Source organism: Myotis yumanensis, unplaced genomic scaffold (assembly GCF_028538775.1).
Source record: "Myotis yumanensis isolate MYYU_CA2020_CCGP unplaced genomic scaffold, mMyoYum1.0.hap1 SCAF_5, whole genome shotgun sequence".
Taxonomy (NCBI): domain Eukaryota; kingdom Metazoa; phylum Chordata; class Mammalia; order Chiroptera; family Vespertilionidae; genus Myotis; species Myotis yumanensis.
Window position 1 is genome coordinate 3,676,883 of NW_027223756.1, and position 16,893 is coordinate 3,693,775.

At 43.4% G+C, this 16,893-nt stretch overlaps 1 protein-coding gene and 1 non-coding gene across 2 annotated transcripts in view; one reads left to right on the top strand and one right to left on the bottom strand.

Moving 5' to 3' along the window:
* Positions 1–16,483, bottom strand: part of SIMC1 (SUMO interacting motifs containing 1) — a 38,640-nt gene extending 22,157 nt beyond the window's left edge. Inside the window, exon 1 of the mRNA XM_070414364.1 lies at positions 16,217–16,483. Within this exon, the coding sequence (XP_070270465.1) occupies positions 16,217–16,345 (129 nt within the window). The 5' untranslated portion in view covers positions 16,346–16,483. The remainder of the gene's footprint in view (positions 1–16,216) is intronic.
* Positions 7,703–7,806, top strand: LOC139011853 (U6 spliceosomal RNA). The gene has a single exon (XR_011471680.1). It is a non-coding gene; the product is annotated as a U6 spliceosomal RNA (small nuclear RNA).
* Positions 16,484–16,893: the final 410 nt, after the last annotated feature.

The following is a 16,893-nucleotide window of genomic DNA, read 5'->3' on the forward strand; positions in this document are numbered from 1 at the left end:
AGAGACATGAGGTCACTTACCTGAGGATTATACAGCTAACTAGTAGAGACAAACATGCAAACCCTAACATAGAGAGGGTTTGAAAAATTAAAACAGTACAAAAGGTGGAAGGTAAACACTTTCTTTCTGAGCCCAGTCACACTCCCTAGGAAACAATCACTCTTACCTACTTCTTGTGTTCAGATGACTTTTAAAAAACAAATTCTGCCCTGGCCGGTTTGGCTCAGTGGGTAGAGCGTCGGCCTGTGCACTCAAGGGTCCCAGGTTCGATTCCGGTCAAGGGCATGTACCTTGGTTGTGGGCACATCCCCAATAGGGGGTGTGCAGGAGGCAGCTGATCAATGTTTCTCTCTCATCGATGTTTCTAACTCTCCCTCTCCCTTCCTCTCTGTAAAAAATCAATAAAATATATATTTTAAAAAGAAACAAACAAAAAAACCCCAAATTCTACAAAACTTAGAGAAACAGATATTAAGTTATTTATCCTATTCAAGATCATTGTAAAAAGGCACATAAGCTTCCTGTTTCATTTTGCAAATCTCACATAATACAACAAAATGCAATCAAAAGCAAAGAAAAATTGAAAGGTGCTCCTTGTTTGCCTTGGATGTTCCTAGTTTATGTCTGTTGTCCTGGGCAATTATTATCAGCACTCCCTTTCACTCTCAAAAGTGTATCCGTGTGTATAATAAATAATGTCATCCTAATTACTAACCAGTCTCACTCATGAATAGAAATGCCAATATCCTCTCTAAAATATTAGCAAATCAACTGCAGTATTTTTTTTTAAAAGAGTTCCATTTCTCATCATAAGGACTAACTAGATACTCTGATAAACCAATCCAATAAAAGCTAGAATTAATATATAAATGTAAAAACATGGGAGAAGATATAACAAGGAAAAACCAACTAAAAGAAAGCCAGTGTAGCTATATTAATATCAGATAAAATAGACTTCAAAGAAAAGATACAATTTAGCCAGCACCGGTTTGGCTCAGTGGATGGAGCGTCGGCCTGCGTACTGAAGGGTCCCAGGTTCGATTCCGGTCAAGGGCATGTGCCTTGGTTGCGGGCACATCCCCAGTAGGACATGTGCGGGAGGCAGCTGATCGATGTTTCTCTCTCATTGATGTTTCTAATTCTCTATCCCTCTCCCTTCCTCTCTGTAAAAAATCAATAAAATATATTTTAAAAAAAGAAAAGAAAAGATACAATTTAAAAACTATACACCTAATAACATAGGTTTCATAAAGCAAAACCAGATAAAAGTAAAAGGAGAAAAAGAACATCCAGTCATTGTGAGAAATTTTCACAAATCTTTTTTGGTCAATTATGAAAATAAAAAATTACTAAGTATATAAAAACTTGAACATATTTAACAAGCTTTTGCTCAGGTAAAACAATTATTCACAACCAAATGAAATATTTACAAAAATTAACCATATACTAGTAGTTAAAATACATCTTAGTCAATGTCAAAAGATTGATAATACTCAGACCAAAATACTATTAGGTTAAAAATCAATACAAAAAAAAAAATAACTAGGGAAAACTCCACACAACTGCATATTAAGAAGTATGACCAAATAACATATAGATCAAAGAAGAAATCATAGAAATTAGAAAAACTTTAGAACTAAACAGTAACAAAAATGAGACATGCAGCAATTTAGAAGAAAATTTAGAGACTTAGACACTTAACTAGAAAAGAAGAATGAAAGGAAATTAATGTGCTAAATACACATCTTTAGACAACAGAAAAAGAACAGAACAGGCCCAAAGAAAGTAGAAACGAACAAAAGAACAAACACAGCAGAGAAGAGCAGCAATGTCAAAGGTTTGTTCTTTTAAAAGATTATTAATAGTCCTGGCCAGTGGCTCAGTTAGTTGGAGCATCGTCCCATACACCAGAAGGTTTGCAGGTTCAATTCCTGGTCAGGGCGTGTACAGGAGGCAACAGATAGATGTTTCTCTCTCACACATCGATGTATCTCTCTCTCTCTGCCCCCCCCCCCCCCCCCCCGCTTCCTCTTTCTCTAAAATCAATTTTAAAATCCTCAGGTGAGGATTAAAAATAATAATAAAAGTCCAGCCCTAGTTGGATTAGTTGCTTGGAGCATCCTTCTGTAAAACAAACATTTGGGAGTTGGATTCCTGGTCAGCCTCCTTCCCTACCCCCGCCCCCCAAATAAGTAAGACTTTTAATATTGTCAAACATCTGATAAGAAAATTAAGGAAACAAAGAGAAAGCACAAGTAACCAACATCAAGAATGAAAAGGGACAAAATTATAGATGTTTTTAAGGTAAAAAAAGATGAAAAAAAAGAGAGAAGATATTATGAATAACTTTATGTCAAAAACACTTGGGAACTTAGATGAAATAGATAAATTCTGGAAAAATAAAGCTTAGTAAAATTGACTTAAGAAACTGGGTGCTGGGTATATGGGGGATCATTACATGTTTTGCTCCATTTTTCCATGTTTGAAATTTTCCATAATAAAAAGATATTTTAAAATTGACTCAAGAATATAAAGTCAAAATAGTTCTTTAACTAGTAAACCAAATCAATAAATTTTTTTCCTTCCAAAAAAAGCCAGACCCAGGTGACTTTAAAAAGAGAATTCTCACACTGATGTTTCTTTCTCTCTATCTCTCCCCCTCTCTTCTACTCTCTCTAAAAATCAATAGAGCCCTAGCTGGTTTGACTCTGCGGACTGAAGTGTCCCAGGTTTAATTCTAGTCAGGGGCACATGCTTGGTTTGTGGGCTTGATCCCCAGTGTGGAGCGTGCAGGAGGCAGCCAATCAGCAATTCTCTCTCATCATTGATATTTGTATCTCTCTCTCTCCCTCTCCCTTCCTCTCTGAAATCAATGAAAATATACTTAAACTAGAGGCCTGGTGCACAAATTCATGCACCAGTGGGGTCCCTCGGCCTGGCCTGTGCCCTCTCTCAATCCAGGACCCCTCAGGGGATGTCGGACTGCCGGTTTTGGGCCTCTAGTATGCATATAAGATCTTTGGTTAATCTCTTCCCGCCCTCCCCCCCTCTCCCCTTCTCTCTGAGATTCATCAGTCTGCTCCATGTTTCCATGCCTGTGTGTTGAGCGTCTGCCCCGTGGTGGTCAGTACGCATCATAGTTACCGGTTGAATGGTTGAACGGTCGAACAGTCGAACAGTCGCTTAGGCTTATATATAGATAGATAGATAGATAGATAAATAAAAATCAATGGAAAAATAAACAAAATGTTCAGTAGAATACACCTGGGCCAGGTGCTTTATGATACTGAAGGTTATTATGACTAAATTTCTTTGATATAGGTCTATTCAGATTGTCTATTCATAGGATTATTAAAACAAAACATTTAAAATTTAAAAAGTATTGGTTCTCCTCTAATTAATCTATAAATCTAGACAAAATTCCAATGGCTCCCACAAAGAATAACAGTATGTCCATAACAGTGGCATATATTAAAATTATAAATACACATTAGACTTTAATTCCAAAATTCCACTGTAAGAAACTATCCTACAGACATATTTTTATGAAGAGTTCATCACATCATAATCTAAAACACAAAAGAAAAATTCAATTCAATGAGAGACTGATTAAATAGTTTTTGTTAATCCTACATAATAAAAGCATAGTATGCAAATTGTCCCCTCAACGCGGGGAGTTTGACCGGGGGTGGGGCAAGCCAAGGGAAGGGAGGGAGTACACTGGCTGGTGGCAGTGGCTGCGGCAGCAGGCGACAGGGGGAAGGGAGGTAGTAGACTGGGCCTCTAGTATTAGATAAGATGCAGCTGATAAAATATGCATGGAATGAATATTTATTTGTGCCAGGCACCATGTTATGCACTGGGAATACCATTGTGAGCAAAATGGACAATAGTAGGAATGATACTGATATTTTTTATAAATTATTATTATTATTTAGTTTTTAATTGACTTCAGCGAGGAAGGGAGAGAGGCAGAAACATCAATGACAAGAGAGAACCATTGGTCACCTGTCTCCTGCATGCCCCACACTGGGGATTGAGCTTGCAACCTGGGCATGTGCTCTGACCAGGAATCGAACTGTGACCTCCCAGTACAAAGGTTGACACTCAACCACTGAGCCACACCGGCCAGGCCTAATATTTTTTAAATGACAAAAATATATTAAATGGTTTTTAAAAAGTACGATTCCATTGGGAAAAAATTAGACACATATATTTTTATGTACATACACAAAAAAGTTCTGGAACAATACACAAAAACCTGTTAGTTATCTTGGGAGAGTGGGAATGAACAGAGGTGGGTTCTTACTGATGTCCTGAATTTTTTCCTGTTTATAATTTTTATAATTTAAAATGGGTAATTTTTTTTCAAAAGATATGATTGTGTACTTTAAAGAAAAAACCCAGAGAACCCTTGGAGGGTCCAGGACTTCCTTTTGGAGTAAAGAAAAATTTATTAAAGTGATAGTGCTGGTGGTTGCACAACTCAGGGAATTTTATGTCTGGTATGGAATTATCTATATATATATAAAAGGCTAATATGCTAAGTGTCTGTCCGGTAATGATGTCATGTAGCAACACCCGGCTTCCTCTCCCTAGCGACTAACCTCCTTTCAGTTTCTTCAGTCCAGGAACATGACTTGCTTTATAGCCAGGTGCAAACATTTTACACTTTAACCAAATGTCTGTGATGCGTTTTCCCATGCCTCATCCCATTCGATCCTCACAGAAGCCCTGGAGTAGGTAGATAGGAGACTCAGTGGAATTCTATTTTCTTTTCATTAGTGGGAAAACGGAGATTTAGAAAGCTTAGAAACTTGACCCGACTGAAAAAAAGTAAGAAATGGTGGACACTGACAATGACTTCAGGTTTTCTCACTGCACAGAATATAGTCAACACTGCTGCAGTTAAATATTTTACCCTTCGTTCTCCCTGTGTGATCTACAATTTGCTTCATGTTGATATTGACTGCTGTGTTGCTGACAATTACCTGAAAGAGTAGTTGGGGTGCTTCCCTGGGCTGGAAAAACTTTAGCTAAATCAGAAAGCAGGTCTAATTAAGCAAGTTTATTCTATATATAGAAAAGGCTAAGTTGACTCATGCAATACATATAAAGCTCTCACTGGCACCAATCACATGCATGTTTCTATCTGTCATTGTTTTTTTTTTTTTTATTAAATCTTTATTGTTCAGATTATTACAGTTGTTCCTCTTTTTCCCCCCCATAGCTCCCCTCCACCTGATTCCCACCCCTCCTTCCACCCTCACCCCCCCACCCCCACTGTCCTCATCCATAGGTGCATGATTATTGTCCAGTCTCCACCCACACCCCTTTCCCCCCCAAGAATAGTCAGTCCACTCCCTTTCTATGCCCCTGATTCTATTATACTCACCAGTTTATTCTGTTCATCAGATTATTTATTCACTTGATTTTTAGATTCACTTGTTGATGGATGTGTTTTTGTTGTTCATAATTTGTATCTTTACCTTTTTCTTCTTCTTCCTCTTCTTAAAGGATACCTCTCAGCATTTCATATAATACTGGTTTGGTGGTGATGAACTCCTTTAGCTTTTCCTTATCTGTGAAGCTCTTTATCTGACCTTCACTTCTGAATGATAGCTTTGCTGGATAAAGTAATCTTGGTTGTAGATTCTTGGTATTCATCACTTTGAATATTTCTTGCCACTCCCTTCTGGCCTGCATAGTTTCTGTTGAGAAATCAGCTGACAGTCATATGGGTACTCCCTTGTAGGTAATTGAGTCTCTTTCTCTTGCTGCTTTTAAGATTCTCTCTTTGTCTTTTGCTCTTGGCATTTTAATTACGATGTGTCTTGGTGTGGTCCTCTTTGGATTCCTTTTGTTTGGGGTTCTCTGCGCTTCCTGGACTTGGAAGTCTATTTCTTTCACCAGGTAGGGGAAGTTTTCTGTCATTATTTCTTCAAATAGGTTTTCAATATCTTGCTCTCTCTCTTCTTCTGGCACCCCTATAATTCAGATGTTTGTACGCTTGAAGCTTTCCCAGAGGCCCCTTACACTATCTTCGTATTTTTGGATTCTTTTTTCATTTTGCTTTTCCAGTTGGGTGTTTTTTGCTTCTTCGTATTTCAAATCTTTGACTTGATTCTTGTGATCCTCTGGTCTGCTGTTGGGAATCTGTATAATATTCTTTATTTCAGTCAGTGTATGCTTAATTTCTAGTTGGTCCTTTATCACAACATCGAGGGTCTCACTAGATTTCTGGAGGGTCTCATTAAGTTTATCGGTGGTTTCTAGAAAATTCTTGAAAAACCTTAAAAGTGTGGTTTTGAACTCTATATCCAGTAGTTTACTTTCCTCCATTTCTGTCATTTGTGTCCTGTTTCTTTGTCTCGGCATTTTTTATGCTTCGGTGTGTCGATAGAGTGGCTTTCTGTGCTAAGTGTCCTATAGGGCCCAGTGGCTTAGCCTCCCCAATTACCTGAGGTAGACACTCTTGGTGCACCCCCTTGTGGGCTTTGTGCACAGTCTTGTTGTAGTTAAGCCTTGATTGTTGTAGGTAACACTGGGAGGAATTGACCTCCAGGCCAATTGGCTGTGAGAATCAGCTGTGTCTACGGTGGGAGAACTTCTGTGCTGAAGACACCCTTCTGGGGCAAGACTTGCTTCAGTGGGGCTTTGGTGCTCACTGAGTCTGCCCCCTGAGTGTGTCCCTTATGGATCTGAGGAGTTGTAATTGGATGGTCCCACTCTGACCACTGGGTACACTGGCTCTTGGATCTAAGGAGGTGCTAATCTAGCCTCTGCAGAAGCCAGCTGTAAAGCAATGCAAGTTGCCCTGGGGCCTTGGGGCAGCTGCAGTTTGTTAAGTAATTTTCAGATTACAAAGGGCTGGGCCTTTCATATGCAAAAGCCTCTGTGCATGGCTTGGGCAGGGCGGGGTCCCAGGGGATCAACAGGGTGAGCGGAGCGAGCAATATGGCTGCTCTCAGTCCTGCTCTCAGAGGCCCCGGCAATTGCTGCGAGTGCCTCCGAGAGAAAGCTGCCCTTGAGTTCTGACTGATGCCAGACAGTCCAGTTTCTCCCCGTATGAGTCTGGGTCCCCAGAGACTCGCCCAGAACTGGAGCTCAGAGCTTGAGATTCCCTCCCGATTGAAAAAGACAATCGTGTCCTCAGCCACCAGCCCTCTCTGCATGCACCTCCACACCTTTGTATTTTACTTTCGCACCACACCTCCTCTGAGTCTCGGTATGCTTTTCTCTTTCTTTCTAGTTGTAGAATTTCCACTCAGCCAGCCTTCCTGTGGTTCTGGAAGATGTCCGTTCTGTCTTTTAGTTGTATTTTTGAAGTGGTTGTGCGAGGCAGCAATCACCGGTGTTAACCTATGCCGCCATCTTGGTTTCTCTCTATCTGTCATTGTTGATCATTAATTTCCATTGTAGAGAAAGGGAGAATAGCAATATTAAAATATTTCTTCTAATTAATTTCTTTTCAATGTGCATGAATCTGTGCACTGGGCCACTAGTATCTTAATAAAGCTATTACGCTGTTAATGGTAGATGAGGAAGTCATTTTCAGCCTTAAGGGAAGCTGACCTTGATTTAAGATACAAATTATTTTGACATCTGATGTTTTAAATTAAAAATGTAGGTGAATTTTGCTTTCTACTCATGACATATCCATATTTTAGTTCCAAAAAGTCTTTATTAAAAAATTAGCCTGGTGCTTGCTTTGGCAGCACATATACTAAAATTGGAATAGTACAGAGATTAGCTTGGTCCACGTGCAAGGATGACTTGAAAATTCATGAAGTGTTCCATTGCCCTGGGTGGGCACTGGTGTCCTCATATTGGGCTTGGAGAAGTAGTTCCAGAGACCCACTCTGGGCGTGTGCCCAGGCTCTCTGTGATGCCCACCTGATCTTTAAAAAAAAAAAGTTAGCCTGGGATAGATTCCATGTTTATCCCTTGGCTCTCCCATCACAGAGAGTATTTTAACATAATCCTATATAATAAAAGCCTAATATGCAAATCAACTGAACGGCGGAACAACCGGTTGCTATGACGCCCACTGACCACCAGGGGGCAGACACTCAATGCAGGAGCTGCCCCCAGTCCACAGGTCCCAGGCCAGCCAAGGAGGGTGCCAGCAGAGGCCCCCTGGTCGCCCTGCAGATTGGCCCTAATCGCCGGCCAGGCCTAGGGACCCTACCCTTGCACAAATTTTGTGCATCGAGCCTCTAGTCTATATATATAAAGTCTATATATATAAAGGCTAATATGCAAAGTGTCCCCGTGGGATTTCGACTGGGAGTTTGATCGCTCGCTATGATGTGCGCTGACCACCCAAAGGGCAGTGTGGAATGAAGGAAGGCTCTGGCTGGCAGCCGGCAGGTGGGGAAGGAAGGCCCCAGCCAGCAGCTGGAAGACCCCAATAGGCCCTGATTGCCGGCCAGGCCTGGGGACCCTACCCGTGCATGAATTTCGTGCACTGGGCCTCTAGTTATAACATAACTTATCAGAAAGAAAGGATTTCTTAGAATACTAACAATAAGAATTCAGTTTCTCCTTAAATAAATAGTTACTAGCACCCACTCTATTTGAGGCATAAGCTAGTTGCTGGGGATATTGGGGATATGGCTGCATACAGCAGTGAACTTACTATTTTAGGGAAGAGTGATTTTTTTTTTAAGTGATTTTTAAAAATATATTTTAAATAGATGATAGGGTTTTAAAAAATAATTTTTAAATTAAAAAACCCTGGTCCATCTATTCTTATAAAAACACACATTTAAAAAACCAGAATTATAGCTCTGGGTGGCCCAGTTCATTGGAGTGTCATCCTGTACACCAAAAGGTTGTGGGTTCAATTCTCAGTCAGGGCACATACCCAGGTTTCGGGTTCGACTGGTTGGGGCCCATATGGGAAGCAAGCAATCGCTGTTTCTCTCTCACATTAATTTTCTCTCTCTCTCCTTCCCTCTCTCTCTAAAATCAATAAAAACATATTCTCAGGTGAGGATTAAAAAAAAATATTGTATTTTGCAACTTGCATTTTCCCCCTCAACCATTTCTAGCATCCCTAGAGGATGTTCCCTTGGAAACCTGGTGAGAGGTTCACAAATTTACCCCAGGATCTTGAGATTGAGACTATTGGTCTCAATCTTACTCTACCTATTAGCACCTGGTTGAAGCTTCCTCAGTTTCCCCAAATAGATATAATAACAGTATTTACCTCGTGGCGCTATAGTGAAGATTACATGAGTTAATCCACTCAAAGCACATAACAAGGTGTGAGGCATGAATGCCACCTATAGTGGGGGTGATGCTCATCTGGATAACGTGTTCAACCCTATGTGACACATAGTCATTCAGGATCAAAACGCTAGCTCCTTGATAAGAAAGACCTGGACCCAAACAAAGTCTGATTGCCAAGAAGAAAACCTCATAAAATGAGTTATACTGCCCTGTTAGGTTTGGCTAGTCAGCCTGCAGACTGAAGGGTCCCGTGTTCGATTCTGGTTAAGGACACATGGCCAGGTTGTGGGCTCAATCCCCAGTAGGGGGCGTGCAGGAGGCAGCTGATCAATGATTCTCTCTCATCATTGTTGTTTTTATCTCTCTCCCTCTCCCTTCTTCTCTGAAATCAATAAAACTATATTTTTTAAATTGAGGTATTCTATGCTTCTAATTAGGAAGACAATGTTATAAAGATATTAATTCTTTAATTAGCTTACAAATCTAATGTAGTAATTTTGAATTGGTGGCGGCTTTGTCCTCCAGGGGACATTTGGCAATGTCGAGACATTCTTGGTGGTCACAAGTGGGGGGCTGCTACTGCATCGAGTTGTAGAGACCAAAGATGCTGCTAAAATCCCACAGGACATGTGACAGCCTGCCCCAACAAAGAATTATTGGCCCAAGAAACCCTGATCTATTTCAATCCTTGAAAAAATGATTCTAAAGTTCATTTGGAGGAATAAGTGGGCACAATAGCCAAGAAATCTTGGAGGTGGAGGGGGAGAGGAAGGAAGGACAGATAATTGCTCTCCTAGATACCAAAAATATTATCAAACCACAAAAATAAATAAAATTTTAAAACCCACAAAAGTGTGGCTCAGTGGTTGAACATTGACCTATGAACCAGGAGGTCACAGTTCAATTCTGTCAGGACACAAGCCTAGATTGCCGGCTCTATCCCCAGTGGGGCATGCAGGAGGCAGCTGATCAATGATTCTCTCTCATCATTGATGTTTCTCTCTCTCTCTCCCTCCCTCCCCCCCTTCCTCTGTGATATCAATAAAAATATATTAAAAAAAAGAAATTGTTCCTGGATAACTGATTTAACATCATACTTGATTAACAATATACACTCTAATATCCAGAATGTTTTCCCTATACGTCTACAATCAGGATGCATTTTACAGTTATTGTGTAAATTTTGTGTGCAGTTCCTTTTTTCTTGAAAAGCTATTCTTAAATTGGCAAGTCTTCCATTCAGTGCTGTCTTAGAAATAAGGCAATATAGTCTATGTTAAACGTTAGGCATACTTCATGCCATATAAAACATTTCAGATGAATAAAGGACTAAGCATTAAAAAGAGATGGCAAAATAACAGGAAAATAATCAGGACAGGAAAGATTTTTCTAAACATAAAGCAAAGAAAAAAGATGTACAAATACATAAACACAAATGTTATGCTTTATTAAGTAAAATACCACACACTATAGATTTCTAAATTGAGTGTAATCCCAATTTAAAAGTACAAATTATTCAGAAGTTGACAAAATGATTTATCTTTTGAAAGAATAAATATGCAAAGCTCGACAGAAAAATTCTAAAAAAGAAGAGTAATGAAGTGTTTCTTCTACTTTTTATTAAAACAGCATGTAAAAAGGCCAGAATACAAAGTCCACAATGGACACAAAAATATATAAAACTTTACCATTTAATAAAGGTAATATTTCAAGCCACTGGGTAAAAGGCTGGATAATTCAATAAATGATGAGGAGACAACTAACCATCTAGAAGAAAAGTATTAGATTACCGTTTTATCCCTTTTTTGAAACTAATTCCAGATAGATTAATGAAGTAATTAAATATGAATAATATTTTTATAACCTTAAGAGTGAAGAAAGCCTTTCTAAGCATAACAAGGAAGACAGAAATCAAATAATAGACAAGAGTGACAGAACTGACTACATAAAAATTTGTAACTGTTGTGGCTGGCTGGCCAGAGTGACTCCATTGGTTGAGCATCATCCTGTGCAACGAAAGGTTGCCGATTCGATTCCCAGTCAGGGTTTGATTGGCAGTCAGGGCACAAACCTGGGTTGTGGGCTTGATCCCGGGTTGAGGCACGTATAGAAGGCAACCAGTCAATGTTTCTCTCTCACATCGATGTCTCTCTTTCTTTCCCTCCCTCTCTCTAAGTATGTCCTCAGGTGAGGATTGAAAAAAATATATATATAACTCCTGTACAGAAAATCAAAAGTTGTGGGGAAAATGTTAACATGTATGACACAAAGGGCTGTTGTTATTAGTTTTTTAGTACAAATTACCACATACTGGCTGGCTTAAAACAACAGTAATTTATCCTCTCAGTTCTGGAAGTTTAGAAGCCCAAAATCAAGGTGTGTGCAAGGGCAAGCTCTCTTAAAGGCTCATTGGAGAATCTGTTCCATGCCTTTCTTTTAGTTTCTGGTGTTGTCAGCAATCCTTAATGTGCAGCTACTGCTTAACTCCCATCTTTGCTTCCATCATCACATGGTGTTCTTCCTCTGACTTCACACGGCGATAAAGGGGAACCACCCTACTCCATATGCCTTTATCTTCACTGATTACATCTGTAATGACCTATTTCCAAATAAGGCCACATTCTGTAGTGAGAAGTTAGGACTTCAATTGTGGAGGACCCAGTTCAACCCATAATGAATCTAATATATACGTAATATTTACACCCCAACAGGCCAGGAAAAGGCAACCTGCTTGAGCATACTCTCTGACCTCTAGCCTCACTAGCTGTTCTTTCACCCCTGGCCTTCACCTGGGCGCAGCACTGTGGTCCTAGGCTTAGGGCGCCCTGGATGTTCTTCTTGTGGCCTCTGAGCCTAGACGATCACATCCAAATCACTCTAATCTATGTGATGTGCTAATGACAACAAACTTGTGTCCCTTGTGAGGACTTCCTCCCTGTCCTATAACCTCAGTACAAACATCACAGCTGGCATCTCCAGTTGGCAAACCCACAGGTGTCTTGACACCTTCAAAACAGTAGGTCAAACGCTCAACCACTGAGCCACACCAGCCGGGCTCCAAGCCTTTATTTTTGCTGCACCCTTTGCTCCTACCTTATTCCCCTAGAGTCAAACTGGGGCTCGCGAGCCACATGCGGCTCTTTGGCCCCTTGAGTGTGGCTCTTCCTAAGCCTTAGGAGTACCCTAATTAAGTTAATAACAATGTACCTACCTATATAGTTTAAGTTTAAAAAATGTGGCTCTCAAAAGAAATTTCAATCATTGTACTGTTGATATTTGGCTCTGTTGACTAATGAGTTTGCCGACCACTCTCCTAGACCTTCTCATAACAAATCTGTTCTGTCATTATGGTCTCAGATCAATTATTAACTCTTCAGAGAGGCATTCTTTGAAAACACACAATCTGATGTACCCAATCCTACCCAAGTACTCTCTATTATATTGTTCACTTATTTGTGTATTGCTTGTCTTTCCCCTTGAGAACATACTTATTGAAAGAGTGAATCACAACCAAAGGAAAAAAATTAAAACCATGATAGCTCACAGAATCTGGGCCTCAAATCAGCAAAGATGAAAAGGCCTTATTTTCCCTCCTCACACTCTGTATATAACCCGATTACATTTGTGTGGTTGTGAGCTGGTTGTCTCTCACTGACTAGAAGGAAATCTCCATTGGTTTGTTCATTGCTGGACCCTCTGCATTCAATAAATACTTACTGAACAAAATGACAATATTAGGGGTGAATGGGCAGTGAAGGAAGGGGTATGATGATACTATAATTGATGCACAATTTCTGTAGGAAATTCTGTAGGCAGTATATGTCAAAAGCTCTCAAAGGAGGACATGCCTTTTGACTCAGCAATCTCACATCCAAGAGGCTCTTATCCGAAACAAAGAAATGATTATTTATGAGGGAATTCCTCACTGCGTTATTTATAATAGAGAAAATTTAGAAACAACCAGCATGATACCCATTAATAGATTACAAATATAATTATAAATCTGTACAATAAAATACATTAAAAATATTGGTAAAGACATATATTTATTAATGTGGAAAGAGATAAAAGTACATAAATAGAAAAAGGCAAGCTACAAAAAAAACACATATATAGCAAGACTTCATTTTTGCAAAAACAAGTATTGGGGGATACATGGATATGTACGAGTATACATGCACATTTACAGATCCAAGTTTGGAAAGACAAACATCAAAATGTTAACATTAAAAAAAAATGTTAACATTTGTTACCTGTGGATAGTGAGATTAAGGGCAATTTAAATTTTCTTCTTTAGATACATTTCTAAATTTTTTTGTAATAGGTCAACCAAAAATTAATCGACTATCTGTACATGTTCTGCGTGGAAAAAAAAAAGCAATAAAGATTATTAAAAACAAACTTCATCAATTCAGTGAAGCACTAAAGCCCAGGTGAAGACCAGGAGTTCAAAACATTAACTACAGTATTGGAGATAGCTTTCTGATTTCCTGAATTTAAGCACGCTGCTTCCCCTCAGTCAATACTGTAAAAGAGAAAAAATAATTGTAAAACTTGTTCCTTTTATTTCATTCCTGCCAAGTGTGAGAAGGTCAGGACCGGCTGAGAAACAACACAGAGTGTAGCAAAAGTTCTCATCTATGCTGGGCATTTTCCTTGCATTGCCTCATTGCAAATCTTCTAAGGGTTCTACCAGGAAGGTAATCATGTTCCCAAAGGCAAAAGCTGAGAGAGGTGACAGATCTGGCCAAAGTTCACACAGCTGAGGTCTCTCTGACCTCAGGGCCTTCAGGAAAAGTGAGATAAAGGCTCTTGAGGCTTTAAAACCTTGCAAGTCTCTCAATGCCCCTGATCTTTTACATGGTTATCTGGCTATCCTTATCCGGTTACCCAACTGCCCTTATCTAATTGGCAAGAAAGATAAAAGGAGAAAAGCTTGGAGTTTTTAGAAAGCTGAAGTAAAAAATATCTAGAGAAGCAAGATTTAAATTGGGTATAACTCTCCGGAACTGGACCTTCATTTCTCTTCAACTCCAAAGGCTCAAGAGCAAAATGCTCTTGCCCGAGAGTGGACGCATGTGTGTGTGAAGAGTCACGACAGACACAACAGACGAGGGCAGTGATGGCGAACCTATGACACGCGTGTCAGAGGTGACACGGGAACTCATTTTTTTGGTTGATTTTTCTTTGTTAAATGGCATTTAAATGTATAAAATAAATATCAAAAATATAAGTCTTTGTTTTACTGTGGTTGCAAATATCAAAATATTTCTATATGTGACACGGCACCAGAGTTAAGTTAGGGTTTTTCAAAATGCTGACACGCCAAGCTCAAAAGGTTCGCCATCACTGGACTAGGGTAAGGTGCCACCTGTGTGCTTGAAGGAGGAAGCCGGACTAGGGTGAGGGAGGCGGGCAGGAAGAACCAAGTCCAAGGGGGACTGAGAGAAGGGGCAGCAGGAAAGAGGGAGAACCAGGAGGGAAGGCGGCTGAGTGATTCTGCGGTATTTTTTCCCTCCCACCTCTTTCCTCCGTCACTCTTAGGCCTTCGGTGCTGTCTATACGGATGGCCACCAAATCTCTCCCTTCTGCCTGTTCTCCGGACCGATTTCTCTGGGCGGGCCACCTCCATGTACATTTCCCAGCTGCTCTTCGCACCCAGTAGGTTCAGGCTGAACGCAGCACCGCGTCCACACCAAGCCTGCTCCCACTCTTGAACTCGCTCTCCCTTTCCTTCAATCATTATTTCACCCCAAAAAATGCATTGTGGACCTATGATGCCCCGCTCACTGCCACAGGGCTGGGTACACCCATTCGCCTACCCAGGTGGATCACTTCTCCCGTGAAAATCTCTTGTGTGTCCATCTCATCTAGAGTCTTTACTGAGATTTAAGGAGAACCCCTCCGGCTTGAACCACGCACCATAGCACTGTATGTCCATTCGTTTTGCACGCCATTCATTCTCCAGTGACCGTCACAGGGGGCTCGCTGGAGGCCGAGGGGTCAAAGTGGCTGCTGGGAAGGGGCATGAAGGCGCGGAGGCTAGAACTGCCCGGAAGGGGTATTTGCGTGTGAAGAAAGGTGGTTTCCTTACACGGCACATGGGAGACCCGTCAAATAACAGCAGCGAGATCCTTCCTCTACCTCGGGGTGAGCGGCGTCGGGAGGCGGGAGGCCCGAGGCCGAGGTCCCTGCCCCGTGGGCACTCCAGGGCCACCTGTTGGCTCTGTCACCTCCTGGGAGCAGGGACTGCGGACACCGTGTTCTCTATTGTGTCCCCCTCCCCGAGAACACCTGGCCCATGGGAGGGGGTCCAACAAGTCTCTGGAGGTTTCTAGAAAAGCAGGGGCCGCAGACGTCTCATTCACCTTCTCAGGACGAAGGACAAAGACTAAGGAGACCGAGGGGGAAAGAAACCGGGCAGGTGTCCCCCCTGGGTTCCTGCGGGGCGCGGCGAGCGTTTGCTAAGCGACAGGAATCGCCCCCCGCACAGCTCCGACCCCGGCCCCTCGCGCGGCCGCCGGGCCTGCAGCGCCGCCCCATCGGCCCAGGCCCGGCTGCCCGCCGCCCGCCTCCCGCCTCGGCTCCCGTTACCTCCCCGCACATCTGCACCCACCAGCAGCCAAACAATCACACGCGCCCGCGGGCCGCCTCGAGGTCGGGGCAGCCCCCGGCCCCCGGGCCCCGGGAACCCCCGCCCCCGCCCCCGCCGGCCGTGGGACGTCGCCCATGTGCTCGGCCGCCCCTCGCCAGCCCCCGGCCGCTCGGGCTTGAACTCGGAGCCGGGAGGCCAGGCCGCCCCCGTGCGGGCCCGCCGCGCTCCGCGGGGCCGGGAGGCGGCGAGGCGGGAAGCCCCTGCAGCTGTGCGGCGCCACCCGGCGGGCGGCGGGGACGCGGGGACCCAGGGCCGGGCGGACGGTCGCGGATCGGCGCGGCCCGAGCGGAGGCGGCGCGGCGGCCGCGGAGCGCGCTCACTCACCACGGTCCGGCGGGGCAGCGCGCCCGGGGTCCGGGACAGGGCCCGGCGGAGCCTCCGCGCCCGGCCCGAGCGGGTGCCCTCCGAGCTCTCGGAGCCGCTGTCGTCCGAGATCACGATGAAGTCCTCCATGGCTGCGGGCCCCGGCCGGGCCAGCGCGCGGGCGACCGGCGACCCAGGCGGCGACGGCGGCGACCCAGGCGGCGGCGGCGAGGACTTCAGTTCCTGCTGCTGAGGAGACGGCAGCCGCGGCAGCGACAACCCAGGCCATCACCCGCGGCCCCGCCCCTTCCCGCCCAAGCCCCGCCCCTTCCCGCCCCTAACCACGCCCCTCTCGCGTAGTCCGCTCCCAGCCCCGCCCTCCCTGGACCCCGTCCCGAGGCCGCGGGCAGCGAGCAGCGAGCAGCCCCGGGCGGGGTCAAGGCCGTGGCCACCGTGCTCGGTGGTGGCACTCGTCCTTCCTGACCGAAGATAAGAAAAAAGGAAGAAAAGTCAAGTTGCAGCCAGTCGGGCCGGTGATGAGGGCGGGCGTCAGAGGCTGCGGCTGCGAGGGCTTCCGCAGCTGCTGCTAAAGGACTCCAGTGTGAAGTGAGGTGTGAACAGGCCTGTGCCTGAGCCCCAGGGTCCCTCCAGGGCGGGGAGACCTGTCATGGGGCTGTCCCGGGACTGAGGGAGGGGGA